The 26,740-nt window shown below is 55.2% G+C and overlaps 1 protein-coding gene across 2 annotated transcripts in view; it reads right to left on the bottom strand.

Annotated features, from left to right (window-relative positions):
* Positions 1 to 23,945, bottom strand: part of SMAD6 (SMAD family member 6) — a 74,011-nt gene extending 50,066 nt beyond the window's left edge. Inside the window, exons 1-3 of one of the 2 annotated variants that reach the window (XM_080808094.1) lie at positions 22,620 to 23,945; positions 14,956 to 15,012; positions 11,120 to 11,197 (exon numbers count right to left, since the gene is read on the bottom strand). In XM_080808094.1, coding sequence (XP_080664220.1) covers positions 11,120 to 11,197; positions 14,956 to 15,012; positions 22,620 to 23,430 — 946 coding nt within the window. In that variant the 5' untranslated portion in view covers positions 23,431 to 23,945. The remainder of the gene's footprint in view (positions 1 to 11,119; positions 11,198 to 14,955; positions 15,013 to 22,619) is intronic. The other variant, XM_080808095.1, reaches the window with a different exon arrangement.
* Positions 23,946 to 26,740: the final 2,795 nt, after the last annotated feature.

Below are 26,740 nucleotides of genomic sequence, written 5' to 3'. Positions count from 1 at the left end.
GCGCACCAGGCACCCTACATACGGGGCCTCTGTGGGGTCTGTGAGGTATTGCCAGGCCCGCTTGTGAGAAGTGGAGTAAGGCTGCAAAAGGGAGGCTAAGTGATGTACACAGCAGTCTGGCCCCCAAGGCTGGGCTTTCCACCCCTGCCCTGCAGGGTCCCCGAGCAGCCCATCACCCATACACCTGACTCCACACCTGACCTCCAGGTCCAGAAGCAGGCCTGGGCAGAGCTGAGTGGAACGTGTTACTTTTTACTCACACCAAGGGAGGCGTCCTGGCAATGAAGGCAGGGCTCAGGTGGGGCTGCCTCCAGCCGCTGGAGAAGGCGCCTTACTGCAGAAGCTGGAAGTTACACCCGCCTCATGTAGGAGCTCGTCAGATGTCTGCTCGCCTCTAGCTGAGTGACTTGGAGCAAATCATTTTCACCATCTCCCACACTCAGTTTTCTTACTCGAAAACTGGGAGTTACACCACCTGTTTTGAGATGCCTTGAGCACCCGGGGTGCATGGGTGGCTCAGTTGGTTAAGCCGCTGCCTTTGGCTCAGGTCATGATCCCAGGGTCCTGGGATCGAGTCCCGCATTGGGTTCCTTGCTCGGCAGGGAGCCTGCTTCTCTCCCTGCCTCTGCCTGCCTCTCTGCCTGCTTGTGTGTTCTCTCTCTCTCTCTGGCAAATAAATAAAATCTTAAAAAAAAAAAAAAGGATGCCTTGAGCACCCATCCCCGGAAGTGATGGAGTATAGGCTGGGGGCCCAGCTATGGAACAGGCTCCCACCTGGAGGGGAAGACGGCCTGGATGCTCTAAGTCCCTCTAGACCTGGGTTCTTAGCCCTGGCGGCATATCAGAGTCACCTGAGGAATTTTTTTTTTTTTTTTAATTCTGATGGTGGCTCCCTCCGCAACCACTCCAGAATGGGTCTGAGCCTTTTAGAAACTCTTTAGGGCACTCTAATGTGCAAAGAGGATTGAGAACCAATGAGTCAGACCAATGGACTCATTTTACAGATGGAGAAGCCAAACGGAAGCAGTCTGAGACCACCTAGAGATGCCGCACAGAGCCAGGACCGGGAGCTGGGTTTCCTGGCCCCCCAAGCCAGGTACGGCACTACCATTAAACTCAAGAGGAAACCCCTGGGGCTCTCTCCAGCCTTTGCCCTGTGGGGAACAGAGCAGGCAGCTAAGACAGAGCTGGGCAGCCTGGTAGGAGGAGCTGGCCATCCTCTGCCATCTCTGCTCCTCTCTCAGGTCTAAGAGCAGTGAGTGCCCCAGAGGCAGGACTCCCCCAACCCAAATCGGGGTTTCCTTGAGCCCGAGACAGACAATATGAGAGAGTCTAGGGGTGTGGAGAAGCCATAGGCATCCCCATGAAATCTGTTCTGTTTTAAACCCTCTGGGGTTGGGGGCGGGGGGGTTTCTGTGAATCACAGACACAATCCCAATACCTACTACACACCAGGCCCTGAGCTGGGCACGAGGTAGAGAAGACCCAGGCCCTGCCCCTCAAACCCCACTCCCAATCTCTGCCCCCTGAGAGCGGCCTGGAGTCCGTGCTTTGTAAAGCGGCCCCTCGCCTCCTGAGGGTGGGTTGGAGTGACCCTCCACATCCCTCGGCCCAGCAGGGCAGAGCCTGAAGCCCAGAGAAGATCTGAGCTTTGCAGAAGCCCACAAAGCCACTGAGTGTAAGGCTGGGACCCCACACAGCGACCGGGGAGCCTATCGCTTTGGTGCCTGACGGCGGCAGACCAGAGGACCGAGGAAGGTGAGTAGAGACAGGCAGAGGAGTGGGGAGAGACACAATCTGGGACTCGCTGGGATACACACATCCTGATGGGCTGCTGCGGACAGTCTGTCTACAGGGGTGCCTCTGGGTGCCCCCATTTCAGCCGTTCAGCCCAAGAGGCCACAGCCAGAGGGAGAACAGGTATACTCGGCCCCTGCCCCGCTCCTGACACTCCATGCTGCTCACAATTACCCACCACCCCCATTCCGGGCTGTGTGCGGGAGCCCACCTCCCCACGTTCTCCCCCCACCTCCCCACGTTCTCCCCCCACCTCGCACAGAAGGCCCACCAGCCCAGTGGCTCCCAGCTCTGTCCCGTGTGGGCACAACTCTGGACAACTCTGAGAGATTAAAATGGTTTCCAGGCTCCTATCTCTGAGCTCCTACCTCTCCTTTTAAAGATCAGTTGAAGTCCTGGCAACGGTTCACCCTGCAGTCTGGGGCAGTGGCTTTGATGTCTGCTCCAGACATGAGACCTCTGTTTTTCCAAACCCAGAAGCTTCTACCACAGGGTGAGGGTAGCGTCGCTCCCTCGGGCCAGGGCAGCCCCTGCTTTGCAGGGGTGCCACCCGCAAGGCCTTCCCCTCTCCAGCTGAGGGTGCCAGGCCCTGACAGGGGTGGTGTGGGGAAAGGGCCCATAAAACACCAGGAATTCTTTCCACAAAGGGCAACTGGGAAAGCGATGCATCTCTGCTTCCCTTGGCAGCCAAGGGCCATGGAGGGAGAATGTTTAATATAAAAACATCTGACAAAGTACCTTCAGGATATATTTTCTGCATCAAAGAAGGCTCTTGGCAACAGCCACTCTACCCTGACAAGGAAACTTTCGAGCGCGGCTCCCGATTGTTACAGACGCCCGGGGAGAGAGTGCCAGGGGGGACAGGAGGAGGGTGAGCCACAGAGCCCGGCAGACAGATGGTTGTGATTAGGCTAGATGCAACCAAGTGCATTTTCTGGAATTTCAGGTCTCCTCCGAAAACCTGCTGGTTCTCCCAGAGATACAGGCTGCCTGAGGTGGAGTGAGGGGTAGGCGCTGGCTGCCTCTAGTTCAAGCCAAAACACCCGGGACAGGAACAGGCCCCGCCCTCGCTGCAACAGCCCCCTCTCGGACAGCTGCCCCCTACCCCCACCTGCATGCCACTGGTCATTCGTGTGTTCAGTCAGCAACTGTCTGATGAGCAGAGCTGCTCTGGGACCTGGTGAGAGTTGTTCATGCCAGATCTCGGGTCCCCGGGGGGAAACAGATGTGCCATAGGGAGCAGGAACCATGTGGGTCCTGCATGGTTGGGGGGGGGCAGAGAGGGCACCGTGCCAGACACGGGGAATCCCACAGGGGCCAGACAGCCTGAGTTCTGATCCCACTTCCACCGTTTTCTAGTAGGATGACCTTGGGTACGTTATTCCCCCTCTCTGAGCCTCAGTTACTTCTCCTTTAATTTGGCTACTAAAAGGAGCGACCTCACAGAGTGGTTGGGAGGATTCCATGAATGAATAAAGGCATGGCACTCAGAGAGGGCCTGGCACAGAGCTCTGCATTAACTGTGATTCTCAAATATGTGTCATCATCTTATGTGTTCTCTCTCACTCTGGATCCCTTTGTCCCAGGCAAAAAAAAAAAAAGTCACTTATTCTTTCATTCGTTTATTCTATAGTGATCTCTGTCTATGGGCTAAGTCCCGTGCTGGATGCCAGACAAGGTCCAGAGCCAAGTATATCTGGAAGTTCCTCTGGCCCCAGTGACCATAGTCCCTCTATTCCAGTCCATTCCTCCAGCATTTGGAACTTGCATCAAGCTTCTCCTGTGTGTTTTTTTAAGTTCTGACCAACCAAAGGAAGGGAAAAAAGCCTTCTCTCCTTAAAAACTCCAGGGCAGGTCACCCAAATGGTGGATTCAGGACAGTCTCTCTGGATTCATCTTTCCCCGTTCCCCCATCTCTCAAACGTTAACCTTCTAGACACAAACAAATTCAGAACACAGGGCTACCGCACATCTCTCTGCTTTTGCACAAGCTGTTCCTTCTATCCCACAGGCTGTCTCTCTACCCTGTTGTCTCCTTTTTTTTTTTTTTTAAAGATTTTATTTATTTATGAGAGAAAGAGAGAAACAGGCTCCCCACCGAGCACAGAGCCCGATGCGGGACTCAATCCCAGGACTCCGGGATCATGACCAGAGCCAAAGGTGGACACCAAACTGACCAAGCCACCCAGGCACCCATACCCTGTTGTCTTCTTGATGAACTCCTAGCCATCCTACAAAACCCAACCCAGAATTACTTTCTCCTTGATGCTCTCCCTGAACAGCCCATTCCCATCCCAACAGCAAGCATCCCCTGCTCCTGCTTCTGTGCTGGTGCTGAGCCTTGCTCCTATCTCCACAGCACTTGGCACAAGCAATCATTCACCATTCTCGGCTTACTGCCTACCTTTCCTGCTAAACCATTAGCTCCTAAAGGGAAACTTATGGGCTTTCTTCACTTTATATCACCTGCCACTGGCATGCAGTAGGTTCTTAATAAATGATCAATACATTGACTTCTCATCTCAAAGCCAACCATCAGGAAATACACCAGCCCTGAGTTCCTCTGGTCAGGGACCCCAGAGGGTATAAGGCTGTGTGATCTCAGGCATGTCAGCTGCCCCCTCTGGGCCTTGGATTCTTCATCAGTCAAGTGTACCCCTACTCTAGTCCCCGAGCTTTAGTGCTCTGGGGGTGGGGGTGGTGCAGGACACGAAGCCCCTCTCCCTGCATGGGCCTGCCCCAGGTGTGGTTTTGCTTTGGGACAATGAGGAGAAGCTCGGACACTGCAGGCCAGAAGCCCCAGCTCCCTGCATAACCCCGAGGCCCAGGAGCTGGTACCCTCCCTGGAACACAGCATTACCAAGGAGCCCCTTGAGATCAGTGGCCCAATATACGGCTGAGCAAACTGAGACCAAGGAGGGGAGGTGCTTGCCTGAGGTCATGTCTCTGGGGAAATCTCCAAGCCAAGCCTGGAAGCCACTCCAGCGTGCTGCTCGCCATCCAACCCTGCTTCCTGGCAAACCAGGTTGGCCAGACCCCCTCCCCCCACCTGCCCCACAATTGCCTGGTCCCCTGAGACTGCTAGAATCACCTTTGTCACTGCTGCTCTTCACCCCTGCCACCTCTCCAGCCTCAAACAACCAGCCCGGGAAGAATGAGTCTTTGGGTGACTTGCCCTGGAGTTTTTAAGGAGAGAAGGCTTTTTTCCCTCCCTTTGGTCAAAACATTAAAAAAAAAAAAAAAAACCACACGGGAGAGGCTTGATGCAAGTTCTAAATGCTGGCCGTGTTGGAACCAGAGGTGAATGGTCCTTCTCGCCACTCCCCTGCCCTGAGAGATGGCAAGGAGTCTGGGGCCATTTCTGAATTGGACATGGCAAGCTGGTCCTGATCCAGGAGCCCAGCGTCAGTCCTGGCCCACCACCTCCAGGCCGGAGCCTGACTTGGTGGGTAGGCAGAGCAAGTATGGGCCATACCCAAAACCCAGCTCTGAGTCCATGGGGACGCATCTGGGTTCAAGCCTAATTGTGCCAGGCTACCATTGCCTTGAACCCCAGAATAAGACTTCTTTCCCGCTCTCCAAAACCAAGTGAAACTCCCTTGCAGCTAAAACTCCCCCACTCCCCGCCCTCCCTCCTAAACCATGAGCTTAGCACCCCAGATCTACAGGTCATGAGCACTGTCATGTGACAGTGACATTATCTGGGCTCTGTCACCCAGGTGGGATCAGTTTGTAAAAACTGAGCTGGACACATACCTGTACACTCTATAGTATAATAAAGTTTTTTAAAAAATATTACCCAGGCCCTGGCCTCCCCTTGCCTCAACTCCCACCAACACCTGGTGCTTTGCTTTTTAACCTCCTAAATTCCTTTGCTTTTCTCAACCTTCGGCTGTTTTCACGCCTCCAGACCCTGGCACCTGCTATTTCTTCTACCTGGAACACATCAACCCAGCCCCAAACCTTGTCTCTTCTATAGCCTCCTATTTATCCCATAAAACCCAACTTGCATATCACCACTTCCAGGAAGTCTTCTTGGGCTGCCTCCACACCACACCAAGAGTCAATCATTAATCTCTTCTTTCTCTAGACTGTGTCTTCTACTACTTCTCATTATCACTGTGTCTTCACCTGTCTGTGAGTACCACAAGGTTAGAGATTGTGTACTTTGTGTGTCTCTGAGCTCCCAGCTGTAAGCACAGTGGCTGCCACGTTGTCGTGGCCACATCTACCACATGCTGTGTGCCAAGCTGTGGCTGATTCACAGGCACCATCTCATGGTGGTTAAGTGCCTGCCCCAAAGTCCCACAGCCAGGAAAGGACGTGGCTGGGACTTGAACTCAGGGCCTTGTGGTGCACAGCCCACGCTCTTCAGCCGATTTTGCTGAAGAGCCTCAGCACAGGCTGAATGAACTGAACTTGGAGAACAAGGAGCTCTAGGGCCTGTGAGACGGGAGTGTCCGAGGAGAGCATCTTGGGTCCTAGAAGGAGGAAGCAGCAGGAAACAGTGCTGCCCACCAACGCTCCTCTCCCAGCTTCTGTAGGCACTGACAATGAACACCAGATAGCACCAACCCCAAAGGGTACCTCTTCGGAAACCATGGAGGTGAAAGAAGGCAGATGTTTGGGCAGTGTGGAACCCCCTAGGTGGGGACCTGGCTCTTCTTGCTTATGCCTGCTGTGTGGCCCTCAGCTGCTCTCCTAACCTCTCTGAGCCTCTGTTCCCAAACTCTGCCAACGTACAGAATGTAAGAATCCTGGAGAATGGACTGTGCCCTCGAGAAGCTTAAGTCTGGTTGGTAGAGGAAAGACACCCACGTGCAGCTGAGCTCCCAACCCCCCCACGTAATCCTACGCAGCTCCCTTCCTTCGCTGGACCCTTCCCCCTAAAAATGAGGGGCTCGCCCTCACTGACACAGCTCTAAAGAAACAGCATGCTCTGACGACTAAGAGACCGGCACACACGTCCAAAGTCAGCGGAAGGGACAGCTCAGTCCCGATGATTGGCAGCTGACACCACACCTTGCACACAGTGGGTGCTTAATAAAGCGGTCAAACAGTTATCCATTAGGCACTAGGATACCAGAGAGGAGTCACCGTTTCCTGAAGAAGCCGGCCCAGCGCTGCAGCCCCCAGGTGAAGCAAGTCTGGCTTTCAAAGCAACACAGCACCTCAGGCTCTCACTCAACAGCCCAACGCTCACTCAGCACCCAGCACAGGGCCTCATCTGGCTGCTCCTCAAAGGGCCTAATGCTCCTTGCACAGTGCACATCCTGTTCTAGCCTAGAGCCCCCGAGAGCTGAGAGAACCCTAATCCCCTTCCTCAACGCTCCTCAGAATGGCCATGCCTATGTGGCTGGCCCTTCCTCCTGCAATTCCTTGAAGTATGGCCTAGTCTACCTTCATACTGCCAAGAAGGGCTGTCTCCCAGCCACTCACACCTTTTTTTTTTTTTAAAGGGGTGCTTTTTTTTTTTTAAATTTTATTTATTCATTTGACAGAGAGAGAGATCACAAGTAGGCAGAGAGGCAGGCAGAGAGAGAGAAGGGGAAGCAGGCTCCCTGCTGAGCAAGGAGCCCGATGTGGGGCTCGATCCCAGGACCCTAGGATCATGACCTGAGCCAAAGGCAGAGGCCTAACCCACTGAGCCACCCAGGTGTCCCCAGCCACTCACACCTTAGTATGAATTTAACCAGCTAACCTCATTGTCCTCCCCAAACTAGACTGAAACCCAAGGAACAGAAGGAGAAAGATAGAGGTATTGCCACAGGGAGGGCGCGGAAGGACAGCCTGAGGGGAGACCTTAGCTAGTCAAGGGCAGCACCCCAGGCCCCAAGTTAGGCCAGGAATCCAGAGTGTCAAGCTTCTGAAGGCACCCCTAAAGGGGGACTTCACGGCTTTTGAGACTCTGGGCGTCAGAGTCTTTTGATCTCATAAAAGCCCTGGGTTCTGCCCCTCGCGGAGCAATCTTGGTGGAGTCATCAGTCCCCTCCCAGATTCAGGCTTCTGCTCAGCAGGGATCCTGTACGGACCGAGGAGCTCCTCAACAGGTCGGACGAGTGTCCTGTCAACCACTCTGCAGAGACAGGCAACCAGACCCTCTCCTATCCTGCCACCCATGTGTCCTCGCCTGTCGCGGCAATGACAGCGCCTCAAAATGCCCACCATCCCCCTGATGTGGTCTCAACAACAGTACACGAAAGTGAAGCAGAGACCTTGGAACTGGATAAAAATAGTGCAAGGCAAACAGGAGTGGGCTTCGTCCCGGGGTGCAGACGTTCTGCTCGAGAGAGGGGCTGGGCTCTTGGGGACTCAGGGAGTCAGAAGGGGCCAGGGCAGCCGGCTGGCGTGGCCTCGGGATATTCTGCACCATCCTGCCCTGTGGTGACAAGGATGGGCGCTGAGCTCTATGCCTCTCACCATCCCTGCACCCCATCCCCAGTTCCTAAACAGGGCCAGGCTGTCCCCAGATTCTTTTGATCCTTCTCCCTTGCCCCATCCCCCACCAGGGTGTGTCTCCAGGAGGGGGCTGGGAGCCCTAGCTGGAATGTCAGGCAGGACCCTCAGGCAGGAGGGCTGGGCAGTCACACCGCTCAGGCACCCAGCTGGAGCCTGCCACTTACAATTCAGGAATTTGGGCAGCTGGCCCAGCAGAGAGCCTCAGTTTCCCTGTAAGGCAGGGGGAATCACACCCATCTCCCTAGGGTGCCATAAGGAGTCCAGGAGATGGAGAATGACCAGCTCTTAGCAAAGAGCTAAGTAGGGAGTGTCAGTAAGTGTCAACTGTTGTCAGCAGGGGCGTTATCTGTCCTTGAACATCAAACACCCTGGCCTGGCCCAACACACTCTGCCCTTCAGCTTTCTGACCTCACCTCCCGTCCTGCCCTTGGGCAAGCCCCGCATTCCAACCCAGCCGGATGAATCCTGCCTCCATCCACAGAGGAGACCTGTCACCTCTCCAGGCCTTCCCCTCACCCTGCAGGGCCTCCCTCCCTGAGCCTGTCCTCCAGGATGACAGCTACCACAGCCGTGAGCCTAGGAGCTCCCAGGAGGTGAGGGCAGTGCCGACCCACTGGTCTTCTGAATCCCACAGCTCAAGGAAGCTAGAAAAGCTGGCCAGCGAGCCCCCAGAGTGGGAGGAGATGCATGACGTCCCCAGAAGGTGCCTGGGTGACTACATGGGAAAGCTCCACTCATCTCCTGAGACAACCTCAAACTCAGACCAAAGCCCAGCAGACCCCACTTGATCCCTCCACCCCCACACCGGAAACCCCAAACTACCTCCCCAGTTCCTCAGAATTCCAAGCCACTGGATGCCAAATTTTCATGCGGGCCTCAAACACAGGAAAGAGCAGCAGGGGTATCTGCTCACTGGCCGTACCACACACCACTCTGGGATGACTGGGTGGCAATCCCAGACTTGGGCCCCGGGGCCAAGCCTAACAGCCCCCAGGGTCTCCGGACATGTCCCTCCAGAGCGGGCTCTTTCCTGGTTCTAGCAGGGACTCTGGGGTCTGCTCTGATCCTGCCTGAGCCACACACCCAGCCTGCTCTGGGAGGACAGACAGAGATCCAAAGAGACTATATCCACAAACAGCCCCCTAAAGCATTTCTGCAAATGCGAGTTTCCACCATTAACAGGGGGAGGGGGAGCAGAGAATGTCGAAACACTACCCATCCATCTAGACGACCCATGCCAATGCACTCCCCCTAAATTAAATACATTCTGAGGGCTGGCAGGGGCACAGAATCATGTATTCAGAAACACTGTTAAGCCTCTTGCTTTAAAATTATATGTGGCTTCCATCCACATACGCACAGAAGAAAAAGAATGGATTAAAATATTAACTTCTTGTGCTCATCTGATAAGGTCTTTCAGGCATTATCACCAAGTAGGGGCCCACAGGCATAGAAAAAACTCCCAACCAGAGGGGCCACCAAAGACCAGAAGGTAAGGGGGACCCAGAAGACTGGGATGCCAGTACCTGTGCCATGAGCCCCACTACGGGACCCTGGGCAAGTCACTTCCTGCTCCAGCTTCTCGTTTTCCTATCACAGAAACGGGCGCACTCGTGGGATCCCCAAGGTTGTGATGGAATACAGAATGAATGTGGAAGGGCTAGGACCTGGGTAATGGCCAGGCAGCCACCGGCAGCCAGCATCGCATCCCTCTTAGAGTCATGGGGAGGGGATGGCAAGAATGACAGCCAGAACTTCATACGGGGGAATGCAGGCTTTGGAGGTACATTCAGCCCTTGCAGAAAAGGGGGACAGGACAGCAGTCAGGAACACAGTGGCATGGTGGTGAATGGCTCTGCTACTATGTGACCCAGGGCGAGTACTTTACTGCTATTCTGAGATGATGCACGTACAATGCCAGAGCAGACGACATGGCCAAAAGGAAACACTCCGTAAACAGCTATGGTCACTGCTGTTGCCACGGGAGTGGGGCAGGGGAAGGACAGCTTGGACGCACACAAACAGAGGTGCTCACCCAGCCAGCCAGCCATGTCCGCTTGGGAACCAGTGGCTGTCACGCCACACAGTGCACACCCACGCCACGAGCCCCAGCTGTCTTCCTAGGACACCCATCCACCATGCTCCCAAAGGGTCCCACAGATCTCCTGGCCCGGCGATGCCCCCAGGTCACCGCCAGCCTCTCATTTCTTAAGGCAAGCCTGGTTTAGCTACTCCCAGGAACGGGAGGATCCCTGTGGCCAACTCTTCATTGCAGGGGCCTGGGGGACTCCAAACTGGGGTTCTCTCTGCTTCCTAGCCCAGCGTTCACTGCTCAGAGAGAGACATGGAAACCACCAGCCTTTGGCCAACTCCTCGCTTGCCAGACCCTCCCTGAAGCTCGTTCCACCCACATTCCATTCCCCTTTCTCTTGACCCTCCACGTCCGTCCTTCCCCAGAGTGAGGACAGGAGGAGAAAGCCACAAAGATAAATGTATACAAACACATGCGTTTTGTAGCCTCTCAGCAGCTGGGAGAAGAGGCTTCCCCCTGCTGAACTGAGGGATGGAGAGTCATGCTAGGCTTTCACCAGCCCCATGAGAGACAAGGTAGAGACAACTGGTGAGCGTGTGGCCCAAGAGGCACTTTCAAAGTGACCGTCTTTAGATCTCATTCATACAGATGGTTCTTAACCCCACGGACACCGGCAATGAAGACCGTGAGTCTTCCTATCCAAGAGGTAGGAGGACAGGGGAAAAGAAAAGGAGGGAAGAAATCATAAAGGCCTCCATCAAACTCCCCCCCAACCTGTCCCCTTCCGTGAAGTTCAACACAACAGCACCGTGCAAGGACAGAAATGCCAACCTGAGAATTCACCCGGGGCGGTGATGAGGGAGTTGGTGGCCTCCGTTTCAGTGTAAGACAATGTGGAATCAGATAGATCTACGGAGGAAAGAGAAAGACAACTTAGTTGGCTGTGGGGGCACTCCTCTCTTTTCTTCTGTGTGTACGTGTGTGTGTGTGGGTGGGTGTGTGTGCGTGTGCACATGCATGGGTGTGCACACGTAAGTGCTTGCAAAGGGCACTGTGTCCCTCCCAGCTTTCTGATGCCACTCTGTAACCTCGTCCCATGATCACACGAGACCAGGCCAGCCAGCCCTGGAACTCCTCTGGAAAATGCTGACTCTTACAGCCTTGGCACCTGAAAAGTCTCAACTACTCTGACCACAGAAATAACCCAAGTTCAGGGGACTAAGCAAGCAGCAACTTGGAGCCTCTGTGGGTAAGGTTAAATTAAGCCCCTAAACAATTCATAGTTGCTGCGCTTAATTACCACCATTAAAATTCTTAAAGTTGTTCCTTCTTGCTTCCTTCCTTCCTTCCTTCCTTCCTTGCTGGAGCTGGGGAAGCTCTGTTTTAACAAGTTACCAGCCACCCTCACTCTGTCCCACTTGTACCCCTCTAATTAACGGCTCAAGCGTTTGCTCCCAGATTAACTTTTTTTTTCCCCTCTTCCCTCCTCCACTCCTTAACATCCAGACCTGCTCACAGACCAACTTGCAATGCCTGCACTGGTTTTTTGCCCTTTTTTTTTTTTAAGGCATTCTTCTTTTTTTTTTTTTTAAGTGATTTCAAGTACTTCATATGGCTTGTGTTATTTGTTTTCCCCAGTCTGTGCCGTGAGTGAGATGGGGAAAGGAAAATCTTTTGCACATTTTCTCTGGAATACTGAGCTGCTACCCAGACAAGCCCATGCCTTTTTGGGCAGGCAGACTCGCAACATTTTTCCTCTGCTCCCAGCCACGAGGTGTTGTCCGTGTGAAGGAGTCATAAGGCATGCTCTGGGAGGCTGACAGCTCGTCACCTTCTTACCCAGCTCAACCCAGGTCTGGCTCAGCTGGTCCCACCTGGCTCAAGAGAACCACTCCAAGCCGGGGATTCCTGGCACAGAAACCGTTAGCCAAGGTCCTGGCGAGCTAGAATTCCATTCAATCCTGTAGGACTTTTTTTCTTTTTTCTCCTTTTACCACAAGGTTTGAGGAACGGGAAGATGCAACATTAACCAATTTGGGGTTTTTGTTTTGTTTTTTTGGTTTTTTTTTGTTTCCCCACTTGCCAGATGCTGACTGGGTGTTCTGGGTTTTATTTGGGTGGGGTTTTTTTTTTTTGGTCTCATGTGATCACAGAGGCTTAGAAGTGAACTTTTTGTTTATGAAAAAGCAACAACGCAAGGAAAAGAAAATAACACAAAAAAATAGCTCGGACTGTTTATCAGGGCACGAGAAAGTTATCTGCTAGTAAAACGTGTTAGGAGGGAAATAAGGATGGAAATCTCTTCAAAATAAAAATAATACCCACAATGCCCAAGTGGGAGCTTCTTATAGAAGGTTCTGCTTTTCACAGCTAACAGTCCCAAAGTGTTCAGCACCCTAAGTCTTGCTGCCTCTTCCTGTCTGAAGTAACAACATCGCAGGCTGAACCTTACTTCCAAGGGAGCAGCTAGAAAGCCCACGTGGCCAGCTTTGTGAGTGGGGGTCCCAGAAGTGGGACCGCCCTATTGTGCATTCTTCCAAAGCCTCCCGTTTACTGTTTCTTATGACCCCTGACATCGGAAGCAGGGCAGTGGCTGGTGGAGAAGAAGAACACTTCCAATCTTGATCACGGCTCAAGCGCCATGGAGACACCCCGCCTGGATAGCTGAGGCCACAGGTTTGAGTCCCACCTCCACCACCAGTCATAAAAATCGGGGCTCATCAACTTTTCTGCAAAGGACCCCCATTGTAAATAAAACTTTCAGCCTTGCGAGCCACAGGATCTCTGTTACAGCGACTCAACCGTGTCGTCAGAAGCAGCCAGAAACGACGTGGGAACGGGGGAACACAGCCACGTTCCCACAGGCCTATTAGCACGGATGCTAGACTTTGAATTTCCTATCATCTTCACACACAAGGAAATAGTATTCTTTTGACTTTTTTTTTTTAAGCATCTAAAAAAGTGCAAACCATCCTTAGCTCACCAGCCGTACAAAAACAGATGGCGGGCCGTAGTCTGCAGACTCCTGAGCTGTGTGACTACCAGCGAGTGTCACTTCCTCTTTCTAGGCCTCAGTTGTCCCATTTGTAAAATAACCGAGACACCTGTTGATTTCCAAATGGCCCCTCGGCAGGGCCAGGCGCTGTCCTGATTTCTGCTGCTTTATCACAGGCTGACCCGCAATTCCTCAGGGCAATGATCCTTGACTTTCAAACAGAGAGGCTACACTTACTGAGAACATATGGGTTTGTTTTTTTTGTTGTTGTTGTTTTTTTCTTCCTCTAATGGAACTAGGGATCTTCTAAGCGACTAGTGCAATTATGTTGACTTGGGAAATGCTGAGACAGGCCCGTGAGGGAGGGATGGGGAACGGCCAAACCGAACAGGGGGCTGCTAGTGGGTTTCCGCCTCAGCCCTGCTGCTCATTAGCTGGTGGGCCCTCTCCATCCCTCAGCCAGATTCCTCATCTGCGAAGTGACAGGGTCCCACCAGATGACCTCTTCGGGTCCCCGGAGAACTAAATAAAGCTCCTCCCTTCACGGGATGACCAGACGTGGAGAGAAACAATGAGGAAACTGCCATCATTAAACCACTGACTCACACACCATCATGGGACAGCCTCTGTCCCTCTCGACGGAAGAGGTCAAACTCCTGAACGGACCTGGTGGGTACCTCTGACTTTCCAGGGGGGCCTGGAAAGCAAACTGGCCCGGAGGCCTGAGAGTCTGGGACACTTCGAAGTGACCTCCTGGATGATGCTGACACAGGCTACTGGGAAGAGGTCTTTACCCAAAACAAAACAAAACCCACTTCTTGTGGTCACTTGGTGGAATGTATGAGCATCCCTGCCGTGCTAGCTGACTTCGAGAGCCTGAATCCCACGGGAACCACCTGGGTCACAGAGTCCCTCTCCTGATACTGGTAAAGCCAAATTCATGGGCCCCACCCCTGGCATCCTCCAGGGGAGGGTACGGCAGGGCCAGAAAACAAGCCATTGCTGCTTTCAAAACCACATGCCTCTACTCCAGGATCTGAGCTGCCCATCTAGCCCCAAGGTTTTCCAGAAAACCCATTCTGCCTCCAAATGGGACCTGCCTAAAACGATGGATGACCACCTCCACTGAGCGCACGGACAGGACTGCACACAGGTTTCTCCACGGTCCAACTCTTATTTCTGCCCAGGTGAACTTCTTGGCTTAACAGGGGGCGGTGGGGTGGTGGGGGGGAAGCACGCCACTCCCCTCCAGGTGACTTCCTGCTCTCCTATCTGTCATAGTGCTAATTACCACAGGCTCAAAGGAGAGCAACCAAGGGCTGGGGGAGGGGGAGAGGAAAAGGGAGAAAACCCAACCCATCTCCAGTGAGGTCCTTAAGCCAAAACCCATTCATCTCCCACAGGCCCATGTTTAAAGGTCACAGAGAGGTTAATGATGAGCGGAGGAATTTCAAGATGTAAATAGTCCGCTATAGACCCTGAGTCTCCTTTGGCCCAACTGTAGATGTGTTTGTAAAACTTCGTCCCATCGTCTAGTCGCAAAGGCAGCCAGGCCTGCTTTCCCAGCCCTCCCCTCCAGCCCTTCTGCACTGAGGCTGGGCACACCCCCACACACCGCCACCCCCCCGCCCCGGACTGGAAGGGAGCTGGGTGGGAAGGAGCACACACTTACCCAGTGGCTTGTACTCGTCGCGGGGAGACAGCCGAGAATAGGGGGGTGGTGGTGATTCTGGAAGACAGGAGACACAACACGTCACGGCTGGGGCAGGGGAGGTCACACCTGGGGGTTTGACCTGCTTTTGATTATTGGTGTCCTCAAATACTCGGCCCAGCCCCCAGGAAACTCTCTTCTCCCAGCACCTCTCTTACCCAACAGGTAAGGCTTGTAGGCTTGGGGTACAGACCCAGATTCAAGCCCTCATTGGCTCCCTTTGGCTGTATGACCTCAAGCAAGTTCCTTCACCTCTGGGAGCCTGTCTCCTCAGCTCTAAAATAGGGTTAACAATCATAAAGACCTGCCAGGTTCGCTAGGAGGGCAAATACAGACAATATATGTAAAACAGCTCTTGGTCCTCTGGAAAAGTACCTGTACAAACACTGCTGTCATGATAACAAGTGACACACGGGTGCAGGGAAAGTCAGAGCTGGGATTGCCTAAGAAAACACGGGATGCTCTGTTAAACCTGAAGTTTGATATACGCGGCATAATTTTTAGTATACATATGTCCCTTGCACTATTAGGGATATACGTACGCTAAAAAATTATATGCTGTTTGTTCTTTTTTTTTTTTATCAGAAATTCAAATTCAGCTAGGCATTCTGTCCTTTTATTGCTAAATTTGGCAACTCTGATCAGAACTGAGCATGACAGACACGGAAGCTCCTTCCCAAATAAGCTGCATTACAACTGACATTCTTTGGGGCAGACAGAAGGGCAAGAAAGGCTAGAAGCCAGGAAGGCAACCCAGCTTCCCAGATGGGAGACCTTAAGCCAGTCACTTCCAGCTAGCTCTCAGCCTCAGTCTCCCCCTTTGTACAGAGAAGGGGCGGACCCCAAGCTCTCAGTGGCCTCCCAGCTCAGACCCTCTGTGATCCCTTACTGTCTACGGTATTTTTCTTTTGGTTTCCTTTCATTTGCCTAAAATACTCCTCCTTAAAAACATATATTTTGTCTTCAGAAGAATTCCTTAGCCTCTTGCTTTAGGGGAAGTAACAATTTGCTAAACTAAGTAACAATTTGCATGAATGAAATGACCCTTCATTTTCCCTAAATGAAACTAAACACCATCAAATCGCAAACTAAAACAAACTCTCAGTGGTAGTAAAGCGGTAATAACTATTATTAGGCAGGTATCAGTAATGACACAAGGGGTAATAAGTGTTTTTCGCAATTATAATAAGGCACAATTAGTTGTAGGAGCATTTGGTTTGCTCCGTACGCCCAGTGCAGCTTCCCTTCTTCCCCACCCAGCTTTTCCATCCTGAAATTACTTCAACAAAGTCAAGGCTCTGAGGTCTAGAAACAGGGACTCTTTTGTGGACCAGAGTTTGGGAGAAGGAAAAGTGAATCATGGAAGAGCCACTGGGACAGAGGCAAACATTTGCTGAATGCCCACCCTGTGTCTTTCTCCATGCCGGGCATTTTCAACTTCATTTATTGTAAGTAATATCATTCTTTTGGATCTTAGGTATAGTGTGGTTAATCACGCTTCTGGGCGCCTACTCGTTTTTCATCCTATCTCAAAAATAAATTAAGATGGCCATTCTCATTCCCATTTTACAGATGAGACGACTGACTTGCCCAGGGTCCCCTCCAGCCAATCATGATGAAACTGGAATCTGGACCCAGGCCCTGACTCGACTCTACATCCCAAGGACACAGGCAACAAGAGGCACCCCCGTATTACACCCGTTCACCCCCATCATCAGTCCATCACGTGCATAGAAAGTGCTTGGTCAACATGTGCAGACAAAGACAATGGTAATCAGGATAATGGAGAAGTGGGAGCCTCTGCGGACACAGGTGCGGAGAATGAGGACCTGGAGGCTGAAAAGGATGACCCAAAGGAGCCCCCAACAAGGCTCCAGGAAGGCAACAATTTGCCTTCAGTAGCAGCCACTTACTTGATCCACTGGTCCTTGAGCCTTGGAGGGGCTAGAAACCAGACCTGAGTGAGGACCAGCCTTTCAGGACAAGAGGCAAAATGCAAGGAGGCCTAAAGCTCCACAGGGAAAGAGAATTGAGGCAGGCACTCCCACCTATACAGTGATCACGGAGGCCTTGACAGGAGGAGGTGACCCCCCCCACCCCCGCCCAGGGCCACACAGCAAACTGGCAGTAGAGCCAAAGCCACAGCCAGAAGCTAGGTCTCCTGATCCCTGGTCTCACGCCCTGTCCACTCCCCCACTCACTTACTGGAAGGCCTGTAATTCTTGTGTTAGGGTTCCTTTTGCAAAAATCTGATTGGCTGAGGCTCAGGCCACACACGGTGGGGCACTCTGGACAACTGCCCTCCCGGATCTGTCCCCCCAAAGTGAAACTTGGCAGCAATGGGCAGTGGTGGCTGGAGTCAAGCCATTGTCATCAACCCCACCATTTCTCCCAGGGGCTGTTTATCTGAGACCCAAAACGTGGAGGGGAAGAAAGGCTATATAGGAGGTTGCTTCTGAGATTCCCGCCACCCACGGCCCCTCCCGGTCTGGGTGTCTCCTGATGTGAATAAGGCAGAAAGCAAATCTGTAAATTAGAAATGTCCCTTACACCAGCTCGTGAGAACGGCAAAGCTTTTAGGAAGGACTTGACCAGGCCCCTGTTTGCTCCAGCAAAATGGTTTGCACAGAACTGCTGAACAACTTCAGAGGCTGGGAGCTGAGCACTAAATTCCATCCTGGGCAAAAAGTAGGAAGGCCTACAAACTCCACCCCAAGACCCAGGGATTTATAATGTCACGTGTTCACCCAGCTCAACTGCTCCTTTTAACTGGTTGGGCCAGCTGAGGTCCAGCCAGGTACAGGACCTGTCCAAGGCCACATCCGAAGGCAGGAGACGTTATTTTATTTCTTTGAAACAAAGCGGGAGGCCAGGTGGGGACCGATTCTGAATTACCTTTTCTCAAACAACTGAGTGCTCATTCACATACAGAGGTTCACTCTTTTAAAGTGTATAATTCAATGGTTTTTAGTATACTGAGAGTTGTGAGACCAACACCACCGTGTAATTACTGGACATTTTCCTCATCCCAAAGAAGCCCTGTACCGTTAGCCGTCAGTCCCTATCCCCTACCCCCAAACCCTAGGCCACCATAAATCTACTTTCAGTCCCTATGGATGTGCTTATCCTGGACAATTTCCACAAATAGGTTCACACAGTATGCGGCCCTTTGTGTCTGGCTTCTTTCCCTCGGCACAATGCTTTCCAGGCTCACCCGTGCAACAGCATCGATGGAACATTTTTATGGCTGAATGATACTCTGCTGTATGGATATACCACATCTGGTTAGCCATTCCTCAGCTAATGGACATTTGGACTTTCTCCATTTTTTGACTATTAGGAATAATGTTGCTGTGTACAGTCCTGGGGGACCTTTAACTGGCATCTCCACTTCACTCCCACGCCTCCTGCTCCCGCTGAGCTGGGGAATCTGGGCGATCTGGGCGAGGGGAGCCCCAGGTCATTAACTCAGGTGGGAGACCAAAGGTCAGAAGAGTAAGTGTGGGCTGCCTCCAGGCCCTCCATCCAGTCCCCTTTTAGGAGCTACCTTAGGGCTTCCAAAAGTCATACTGATTTTTCAGTAATAACTTAGATGCTCTAAACTCGAAGGGGAGAGTGCCTAGAACCCTTGGGGGGCCCTCTGAAAGAACTGGATGAGAGAGAGAGAGAGAGAGAGAGATCAGACACTCCAGCCTCAGGCATCAACTTCAGGAATCTCCTCCAACTTCCTTCAGAAGTTCAAGAGCAGTCAGCCAGGGGCCGAGGGTACCAGAAGGTTAGTGCTCAGCTCAGCCCAGCCCAGAAGGGCCTCTGGTTAGCCCCCAGGGGGTACTTAGTCTTCTGGGATCTAGACCCTAATTCTAAAGCCAGAAGAGCTCCCAGCCTCTCCCAGAGCCTGGTAAGGTTTCAGTTTGGGACAATGCCTTCCACCCCTGCTCTGCAGCCCAGCATCTCCCTTAGGAAAGGATCCACACCACGACCTGGGCCTCCCAGTTGCCCCCCTTCCAGGGGTGGCTGTGGGTGGGGAAGGGGCCTTCCAAGCACCAGTCCCCTCCACCCCCAGAACCTGAAGGCTCAACCTCAAGCCGGGGATGAGAGCCTCAAAAAAAGGAGCTCCTGGCGCTTTAAGGCCGGCGGAGCCTAATTGCCCAGATTCCCCCGGCAGCCAGATAAACAGCACGGCCGGCTGGCGCCAGCAAGAGGCAAACAGCACATTATCACCCCTTCCTCACCTCCAAGGAGGAGCTCTGAGGAGCAGGGCGGGCAGGCCGAGGGGCCGCCAGAGGGGCGGGGCAGGGGCTTGGAAGCCCAACTTGAAATTGATCTCATTTCAAAGGGATAATGCCAGGCCAAATAAAAGGAAAACTTTTTAGCCCATTCTAATTCCTATAGTCCTGGCCTAGGAGCCCTGTGTTTTCCTAGGCGGCCTCCTCCAGTCGCTCAGAAGTTCGCTCTCGCTCTTTCCCTGGCGCAATTTGGATAATAGTAATTTACTGAATATAATTACAGAAAAAAAAAAGTGGTGGAGCAAAGAGCAGGAGATTTATTCCAAAGTTAATGGATACTTTCAGGAGAAAGGAGCTGTATAAACACAGGTTAGAACTGTGATTAAAGTATTTCTCCACATTTCCGTCCACATAGGCACCGAGCTCAGCGAACTGGCTTTTCCCGGGACAGAAAGACACACAAGAGGGAAGGGCAGCTGGGGCCTGACTCCCACAGGGACGGAGGTGCAGGACAGAGCCGCGCAAGGAGGGAGGACCCCCACTTTCTGAGACAAGCATCGGGGAGAGGGCAGGGAAGGAGGCCTGGGTCGCCTGGAATCTGCCCATCAGACCCCAGGATTCTGCCCACCGTCTCATTTTACACGTGTGAAAAGAGGTCCAAAGAGAGGAACTGGCCCCAGGGTCCCAGAGCAAGCTGATGGATGGGATCAGGGATTGCTCTAAGCAGCAGGAGTCAGCACTGCCCAGAAAGGGGCCTCCTGGTCACCTGGGCTCCCTGTGGGGGTCAGGTGGGCACTGGGGCGACTGGTGGGTACCCCTCAGTTGGCCTGCTGAGTATGCTGCTGTATTCTCCAGCTAGGTGCCTGCTCTCCCCATGTGTGTCTGTCTGTCCATCTGTCTGTCTGCCTGCCCGCCCGCCCGCCCCACTGCCCCAGCCCTCTTCCCCCAGAGCCCTGGAAGGAGCAGTCTCCTTATCAGGATGCGCACGGCTGAGCTCCAGCTATGTACCCGCCCAGCTCTAGGAGCCAGGCTGGCGGCCAGGCAGCAGGGGTGGAGTGGGCAGCAAAGGGCTCCCCAGTGCTCAGTCCCTGCGGCCCACACCATCAGGCAGGGGAAGAAGCACGAGGGTCAACCTGGCACCTTCTGAAAACTCTTCCCAGGCCATCAGTCCTCCCACCTACCCCCAGGGTGGCCTCAATGGGGAGAGGGGGGAGGGCTGGCAAAGACGCAGGGAACAGACACCAGGCTCCTGTAACAGTGCCTCCTTTGGGGAGGAGGGAGGGAGTCAAGTGCCAGTGCTCAGGCTAGAATCAGATATGGAGAATGTTCCTAGAGCCTCCCAAGAACTAGTAGGGAGACTGTGAGGGGAGGTTACTCATCCAAGGTCAAGCTTACTAAAGACCCTGGCACCAGGGCTATGGAGAAGAACTGCTCCACTACAGCTCACCCCTCAACCTGTACCCCACCCCCAAGTTGGCCAAACTCAAACCACCACCTAAGTTGGCATCTAAGCTTAGGAGAAAGGGGTGTGCATCCCTTCTGGCTCTCACACACCTGAGCAGACCAGGCACCTTGACTCTCAGTGGGCCCTCTCCTCCTCCTCCTCCTCTCTGCCCACCTCCCCGACCCACCCTCCAAGGCTGTCTCCAGACAGCACTATGGAGCTCCAGGAGGGGATCCTGTTAACCTCCACATCCCACAGCACTCAGATAGTTCAGACCTAGAGACCTGGCCCTTCTTCCCCCATCTCTGACCCATCTCCCAGGGGAAGACTGTTTCTCAAGGGCATGCACCCTACTCATATTTCTACTCTCTCTGCTATACAGCACCCAGCACCATGCCTGGCACACAGTAAGTGCTCAACAAGTATCTGTGGGCACAGTGACCTGGTAAGAGAGAAAGTAAGCTGTCAGGGCCTGCTGAAAGCACAAAGCGGGCCCCACCAATTACCTCCCATGCACCAAAAATGACCGGCGACAGGGCAACCACAAACAGGGACCCTTGCCCCAGAGTGAGGGACCATACAAGAGGAAGCCACTTCCAGGAGAAGCTGTCCCGAAGAGGAACAAGGAGCACAGAAAGCCTCCCATGGGCCACAGGTCAGATACTGCCAAAAGCCCTTGAGTCAGGCCTGGAGTGACCATGCAGGGATCAGGGCAGCCAGATCCATGGTGCTTCTCCCCAACTCCCCCCACCCCCATCAGTGCTCTCTCTTCAGGAACCACCAAGACAGTTACACCTGCCTTTCCCCCCAGCAACCACCCACATGTGAACAAGACATCTGGGACAAATCCTGGGCCCACTGTGCCCTTCCACACTGGGAGTCTGGAGATCTGTGATCTGACCCACTATGTGCCCCCAGGCTGGATGCTGACTCTGCAGAGGGGACATAGACTGGAGGAACTCAGAGCCTACCCAGGCCCAACAGCCTTCAATCTTCTAGAAGTCCCACCCCCACAGAATCCCCAATGCCACTGAAAATGCTTCCGCCCCTAAGATGCTATGGGCTGAAATGTGTGAGCCATGCACTGCAGAGGTCAGAGCGGGGGTAGGGGGGGAGCGTCCAGCTGTCCTCACCTCTGCTCCAGAACCCAGGGCCTGCTCAGTAAGCAGGGCTGGGGGTGGGGTGTGTGCGGGAAATCCCAGGAAGAGAACAAAGAAGGGAGGCAGGTCTCAGAGGTAAATAAATTATGTGGCTTCCTTGCTTCCTCCACCTGCGGTCGCCTCCAGGACCCTCAACTCTAGAAAAACTGGACACAGAACTGACAATGATGACCACCACCACCCTGATATTTGACACCCAAGGGATGCTGGCAGCAATCAGGGCAAGAAGGTGGTCTCCACCTGGAGACAGCTTTGCTCCAAATTGTACAAAGGAACCAATGTGACAATTTATGAACACTTCTGATTCTAGACATGAATTGTCTACGCCCAATTTCACAACTTGTATCCACCTGGATATAGGGAAGTACAGCATAGGGATAAGCATATGCACACAAACACTACAGGCCTGGGCACGGACTGAGGGTAAAATGGGGGGGGGGGGGGATGGACGACACTTGTGCTTGGTTTCTCCTAGGCCTGCCCTCCTCTTTCACCGTCTATGAAGCTGCAGCCTACATTAGGTCCCTGAAGCTGCAGAGAAACTCCAATGCATACCCTTTCGAGTTTGCCCAAGTCTTAAAAAGGTGCCATCTGGCACGTGTGCCACTTCCCGGGCTGTCCTGCCTGGCGAGGTGCCTCCACCCGGGGCTCCCACGCTCCAGGGGCACCCGCGGGTGCAGCCGCAGCTCCGCCCGCCCGCCGGCCCGCCCGCCAGCCCGCGATGTCCCGGCCCGAAAGGGCCTCGGAAAGGGGCGGGAAGGGGAACCCCCAGCCCCCACCGGCGCGCGCGCTCACCTGGCCCGCAGAGCCGGCTGAAGTGGTAGGGGTTGCAGCACACGGTGGGGCCGTCGGCGGCGGCGGCGAAGCTGTGGCAGCCACACAGGGGCTTCAGCTCCACGGCGTGCTGCAGGTCGGGCCAGCGGAAGAGGCGGCCGAGCAGCAGCTGCGGCGGCGCGGGCTGGCCGCCCAGGCGGAGGTCGGCGCGCGGCACCAGCACGCAGCCGCCCGGCACGCCGCCGCGGGACTCCACCGCCTCCAGCAGCGTGTCCAGCGAGCGCTCCTTGAGCCGCTTCAGCAGCGAGTACGTGACCGTCTTGAGTTCCTGCTCGAGCAGCAGGAGCCGCGAGCGGGCTTCGCGACTCCGCCCGCCGCCCGCCGCCTCCAGGGCCGCCCGGGCCAGGGGGTCGCCGGCGTCCCGCGGCGCGCCCGCAGCGTCCCGCTCCGAGAAGAGACAGCAAGTCACCGTCTCGCAGTCACTTTCGGGCAGCCAGCCCGGGCCTCCCGGCTCCGCCACGTCCAGCGGGGAGCTCCCAGCGCCGGCCCCCGGCTCCGACATGGGCCTCGGGGGGCCCCCTGCGCGCCGGCGCCTCCCCGCGCCCTGGGCGCCTCGCTGTCCCACCGCGTCCCGGGGCCGCCGCGGGGCTACCGGGCGGACTTCGGAGCGGCCGCAGCCTCCGCCTTCTCGTGCCCGCGGGGCCGGCTCAGCTCGGCTGCCCCAGCTCCCATCCTCGTCGTCGCCGCCGCCGCCGCCGCCTTCCTCCCGGTCGGGGACCACACGACTTCGCCAAAGTCGCCGCACCAGCCCCGAGCGTTTGGACCTGAACATACGATATCCTTTGGCGCCGGGGGTGGGAGGGAGGCGGTCTCCGGTTACCGGGGGTCCGTTCCCTCAGCGAGGCGCCGGCTGCGCGGGCCGCAGCCCCACATGAAGCTCCGCCGCCGGGCGCCGTGCAGATCGCGCACAGCCTGTCGTCGAAGGGGCGCCGCGGGGCTGCAACATGAGGGAGCTCGCCGGGCCGGGCCGGCGGGGAACACGCGCGCGCCGAGCCGCAGTCCGCGCGGGGCCAGCGGCTACATGGACCCCGGCGGCCCGGCTACTCAGCAACTCCAGCCCCGGCGCTGGAGGGGGACTGCAGGCGGCGCCCCGCCAGAAAGACCCCGCATGGGCCGGCGAGCCTTCAAAAGTTGCGCGTTTGGTCCATGAGCACAAAGCGCTCGCGCCGAACCCCCCAGATGTGTCGGGGGCAGCCCTGCCTTTAAAACCCAAGCGCTTAACTACATGGGCTTTTCCTGCAGGATCCGAAAGGCAGGCTTGTTGATACCCTCAGCTTCCTTCTTACTCCCTGCAAAAAGGAAAAAAAAGGAAAGAAAGAAAAAGAAACCCCAAACAAAACCAAAATCCTGGAATTGCATGCACGAGAAGCCAACTCCGTCTCGGGTCCCAGGCGCTAGATGCACTTGGAGCAAGTTTCTCCAGAACGCGGGTGTCAACACTTGAGTGGAAACTGTAAAAATCCCAAGAGCTGTTAGGAATCCTTAATTAAAAATGCAATCCACCGAGGCAGAGGTCGCAGCCCGCCCCACGCTGCGCTCGGACGCCCAGGGCGCCGCGGCTGCAGAGGTCGTCCCCCTCCCCCCTCCACAAAAAGTGCCTCCCGGTGGCCCCGCGGTCCCTGCGAGGTCTGGCGAGGCAGCGCCCGGCGGCTCTTTCTCTCGGCTCGGCTCCCTCGCTCGCTCCCCCGCTCGGCTCTCTCTCTTTTTTGTTCTCCTCAAACGCACACTGAGGGCCCCCGGAGGAGCGCCGCGGAGTCATTGGCTGCCTCCCATCATATGCCAGTCTAGACACTTTGGCGGCTCCGCGGCGCTGATTGTTGCGCAAACAAGGTTTCAAGTTTCTTAACTCTTAAAGGAGAACACGTCCCATTGCAGGGCCCGAGGCTCCGAGGGGCCGGCTCCCGGGGCGGGCCGAGCCCGGGCTCCCGCCCCACGCTAGCCCCGGCACCCCCGCCCCGAGCCCGACAGCGCCCACGGCCCGCTTTCTGGCCCGCGTTGCGCCGCGGGCACGGATGCGAGCGAGCACACGCACACGCACACGCCCGCGCGCGCGCACGCGCGCACACACACACACATGCGAGTTACACAAACCAAGGGTGAGCGGCGCGAGGGCTCGGTGGACCCACTGAGACTTGTATGCAAACGGGGCGCTTTGCCTCTCCCTGGCTTGTGCACAAACTTGCAAACACACATTACACTTCCGAGTTGGTCCAAACCCCTATCCCAGGGAAGGCTAATAAATATGGGTGTGCGTGTGTGCCTTCCCGGCCCCAGTCCCTTGGGAGCAGGGGGGCGGCTGATTTGTTGGGGTAGCAGGATCTTCCGCGATGGCTCAAGGTCTCCACACCCCCTGCGCAGTCAGGGGTCGCTCTGCTGGGCCAAACGGGGGGCGTGGGACGCTTGCGCACGGAGGCTCCAGGCTTGCGCGAGGTAGGGAGTTGCAGGGAATGGGGTAGAGGCGGGGAGTGTCCCCTCTCCGGCTCTTCACGGTCGCCACGGCCCTCCCTCGGAGCTAGGCGGACCGCCAGGCGTCCCGGGCCCCCTCGAGGCCGGGTACTTCCTCCTCCCCTTTCCCCAACTGACTCTGTACACCACCGAGAGGAATGTGGGTAGGGGTCGTGCTTTCCCCAAGGAAATGGGGGGGTTGGGGGCAGGGTTCCGCCCCACCGGGCCCCAGGCTGGCTGGGCGGGGGGCGCGGCGGTAGCAGCGAGCCTCCCGGCGCGGGAAGGGTTAAGGCCGCTCCTGCCCCTGGAGCCGGCGCGGCGGGGTACCTCCTCGGGCGCGCTAGCTCGTCCGAGGGTGGCAAAAGTTCAAGCTTGTAAAGTCGGGATTGGTCCCGCGCGGAGGGAAAAAAGGCCTGGTCCCCCCCTCCCCCCCCGGGCGCGGCGCCGATTGGTCCGGCCTTGGGGCGGGCACCGCCCTCTCTCCGGCGCGCGGCAGCCCCGCCCCCGGCACGACGCCCCACCCCTTTCCGGGGGGGAGCCCGGCCCCGCACTGAATGAAAGAAATTCCGCTACTCTCATTGGCCCGGGGCTGGGCGCCATTCCCTCGCGGGGGCCCCGCGCGCAGGTCTCCCCCAGGGGTGCCCACGTGTGGGGCTGGCCTTTGAGGATGCGGCTCAGCAAGTACCCCTCGGGGCAGCGAGTCTGCATGGGCGCTAGGGGGAAGGGCGGTACATTCAGGAAGGACTCAGAACCATTCGCTTTTACCTGGAGCCAGGTACTGCTGGCGCCTTGCTCTCCGGGAGAGGTGGTGGTTCTCTCGAAAGGAGCTTCCTCGGGACACCTGGGTGGCTCAGTTGGTTAAGCGGCTGCCTTCGGCTCAGGTCATGATCCCAGCGTCCTGGGATCGAGTCCCACATCGGGCTCCTTGCCCCGCAGGGAGCCTGCTTCTCCCTCTGCCACTCTGTCTGCCTATGCTCGCTCGCGCTCTCTCTCTCTCTCTGACAAATAAATAAATAAAATCTTTAAAAAAAAAAAAAAAAAAGAAAGGAGCTTCCTCACTCCCATCCCCTGCTGCTTTGGCCAAATCAAAATCGCTGTCAGCTTCTTGTTTGAAAAATGGAGATGGCGATCTTCGCAGGACCGTGAAGATCCTAGGAGATACTGCATTTTAAGCGCACAAAGCCAAGTGAACAGCAAGATGAAATTTCCCAAGTGAATACACTTGCGTAACCAGCACCCAGAAGCCCCTCTCGTGGTCCCTTTCAGTCATTTCTCGCCCCTGGTGGGAGGGGGGGGGGGGGGATACAAAAAGAAACTCAATGCAATGTAAAGTATTTCCTTTTATCGGGGTAGTTGTTGGTTTGGCTGTGGATTGCAGTAACAATAGTTCGTGCTTAATGACTGGTTTGGCTGTGGATTGCAGGAAAAATAGTTCGTGCTTAATGACTCCTTACTACCGGCAAGGCAATGGTTTCAGGCATGGTAAGGACCACAACAACCCTCATAGGTTTTATTACTATTTCCATTTTACAGATGAGGAAAATGAGGTGCAGGAACTTGCCATTCAATTTGCCACTGACATGAAGATAGTGTTGAGAGTGCCTAAACCAGTATGTATGCTCACCCTCAACTGCTAG

The sequence above is a fragment of the Martes martes genome (genome assembly GCF_963455335.1).
Source record: "Martes martes genome assembly, chromosome: 7".
Lineage (NCBI taxonomy): Eukaryota > Metazoa > Chordata > Mammalia > Carnivora > Mustelidae > Martes > Martes martes.
This window is presented reverse-complemented; position numbering and strand designations above follow the sequence as displayed.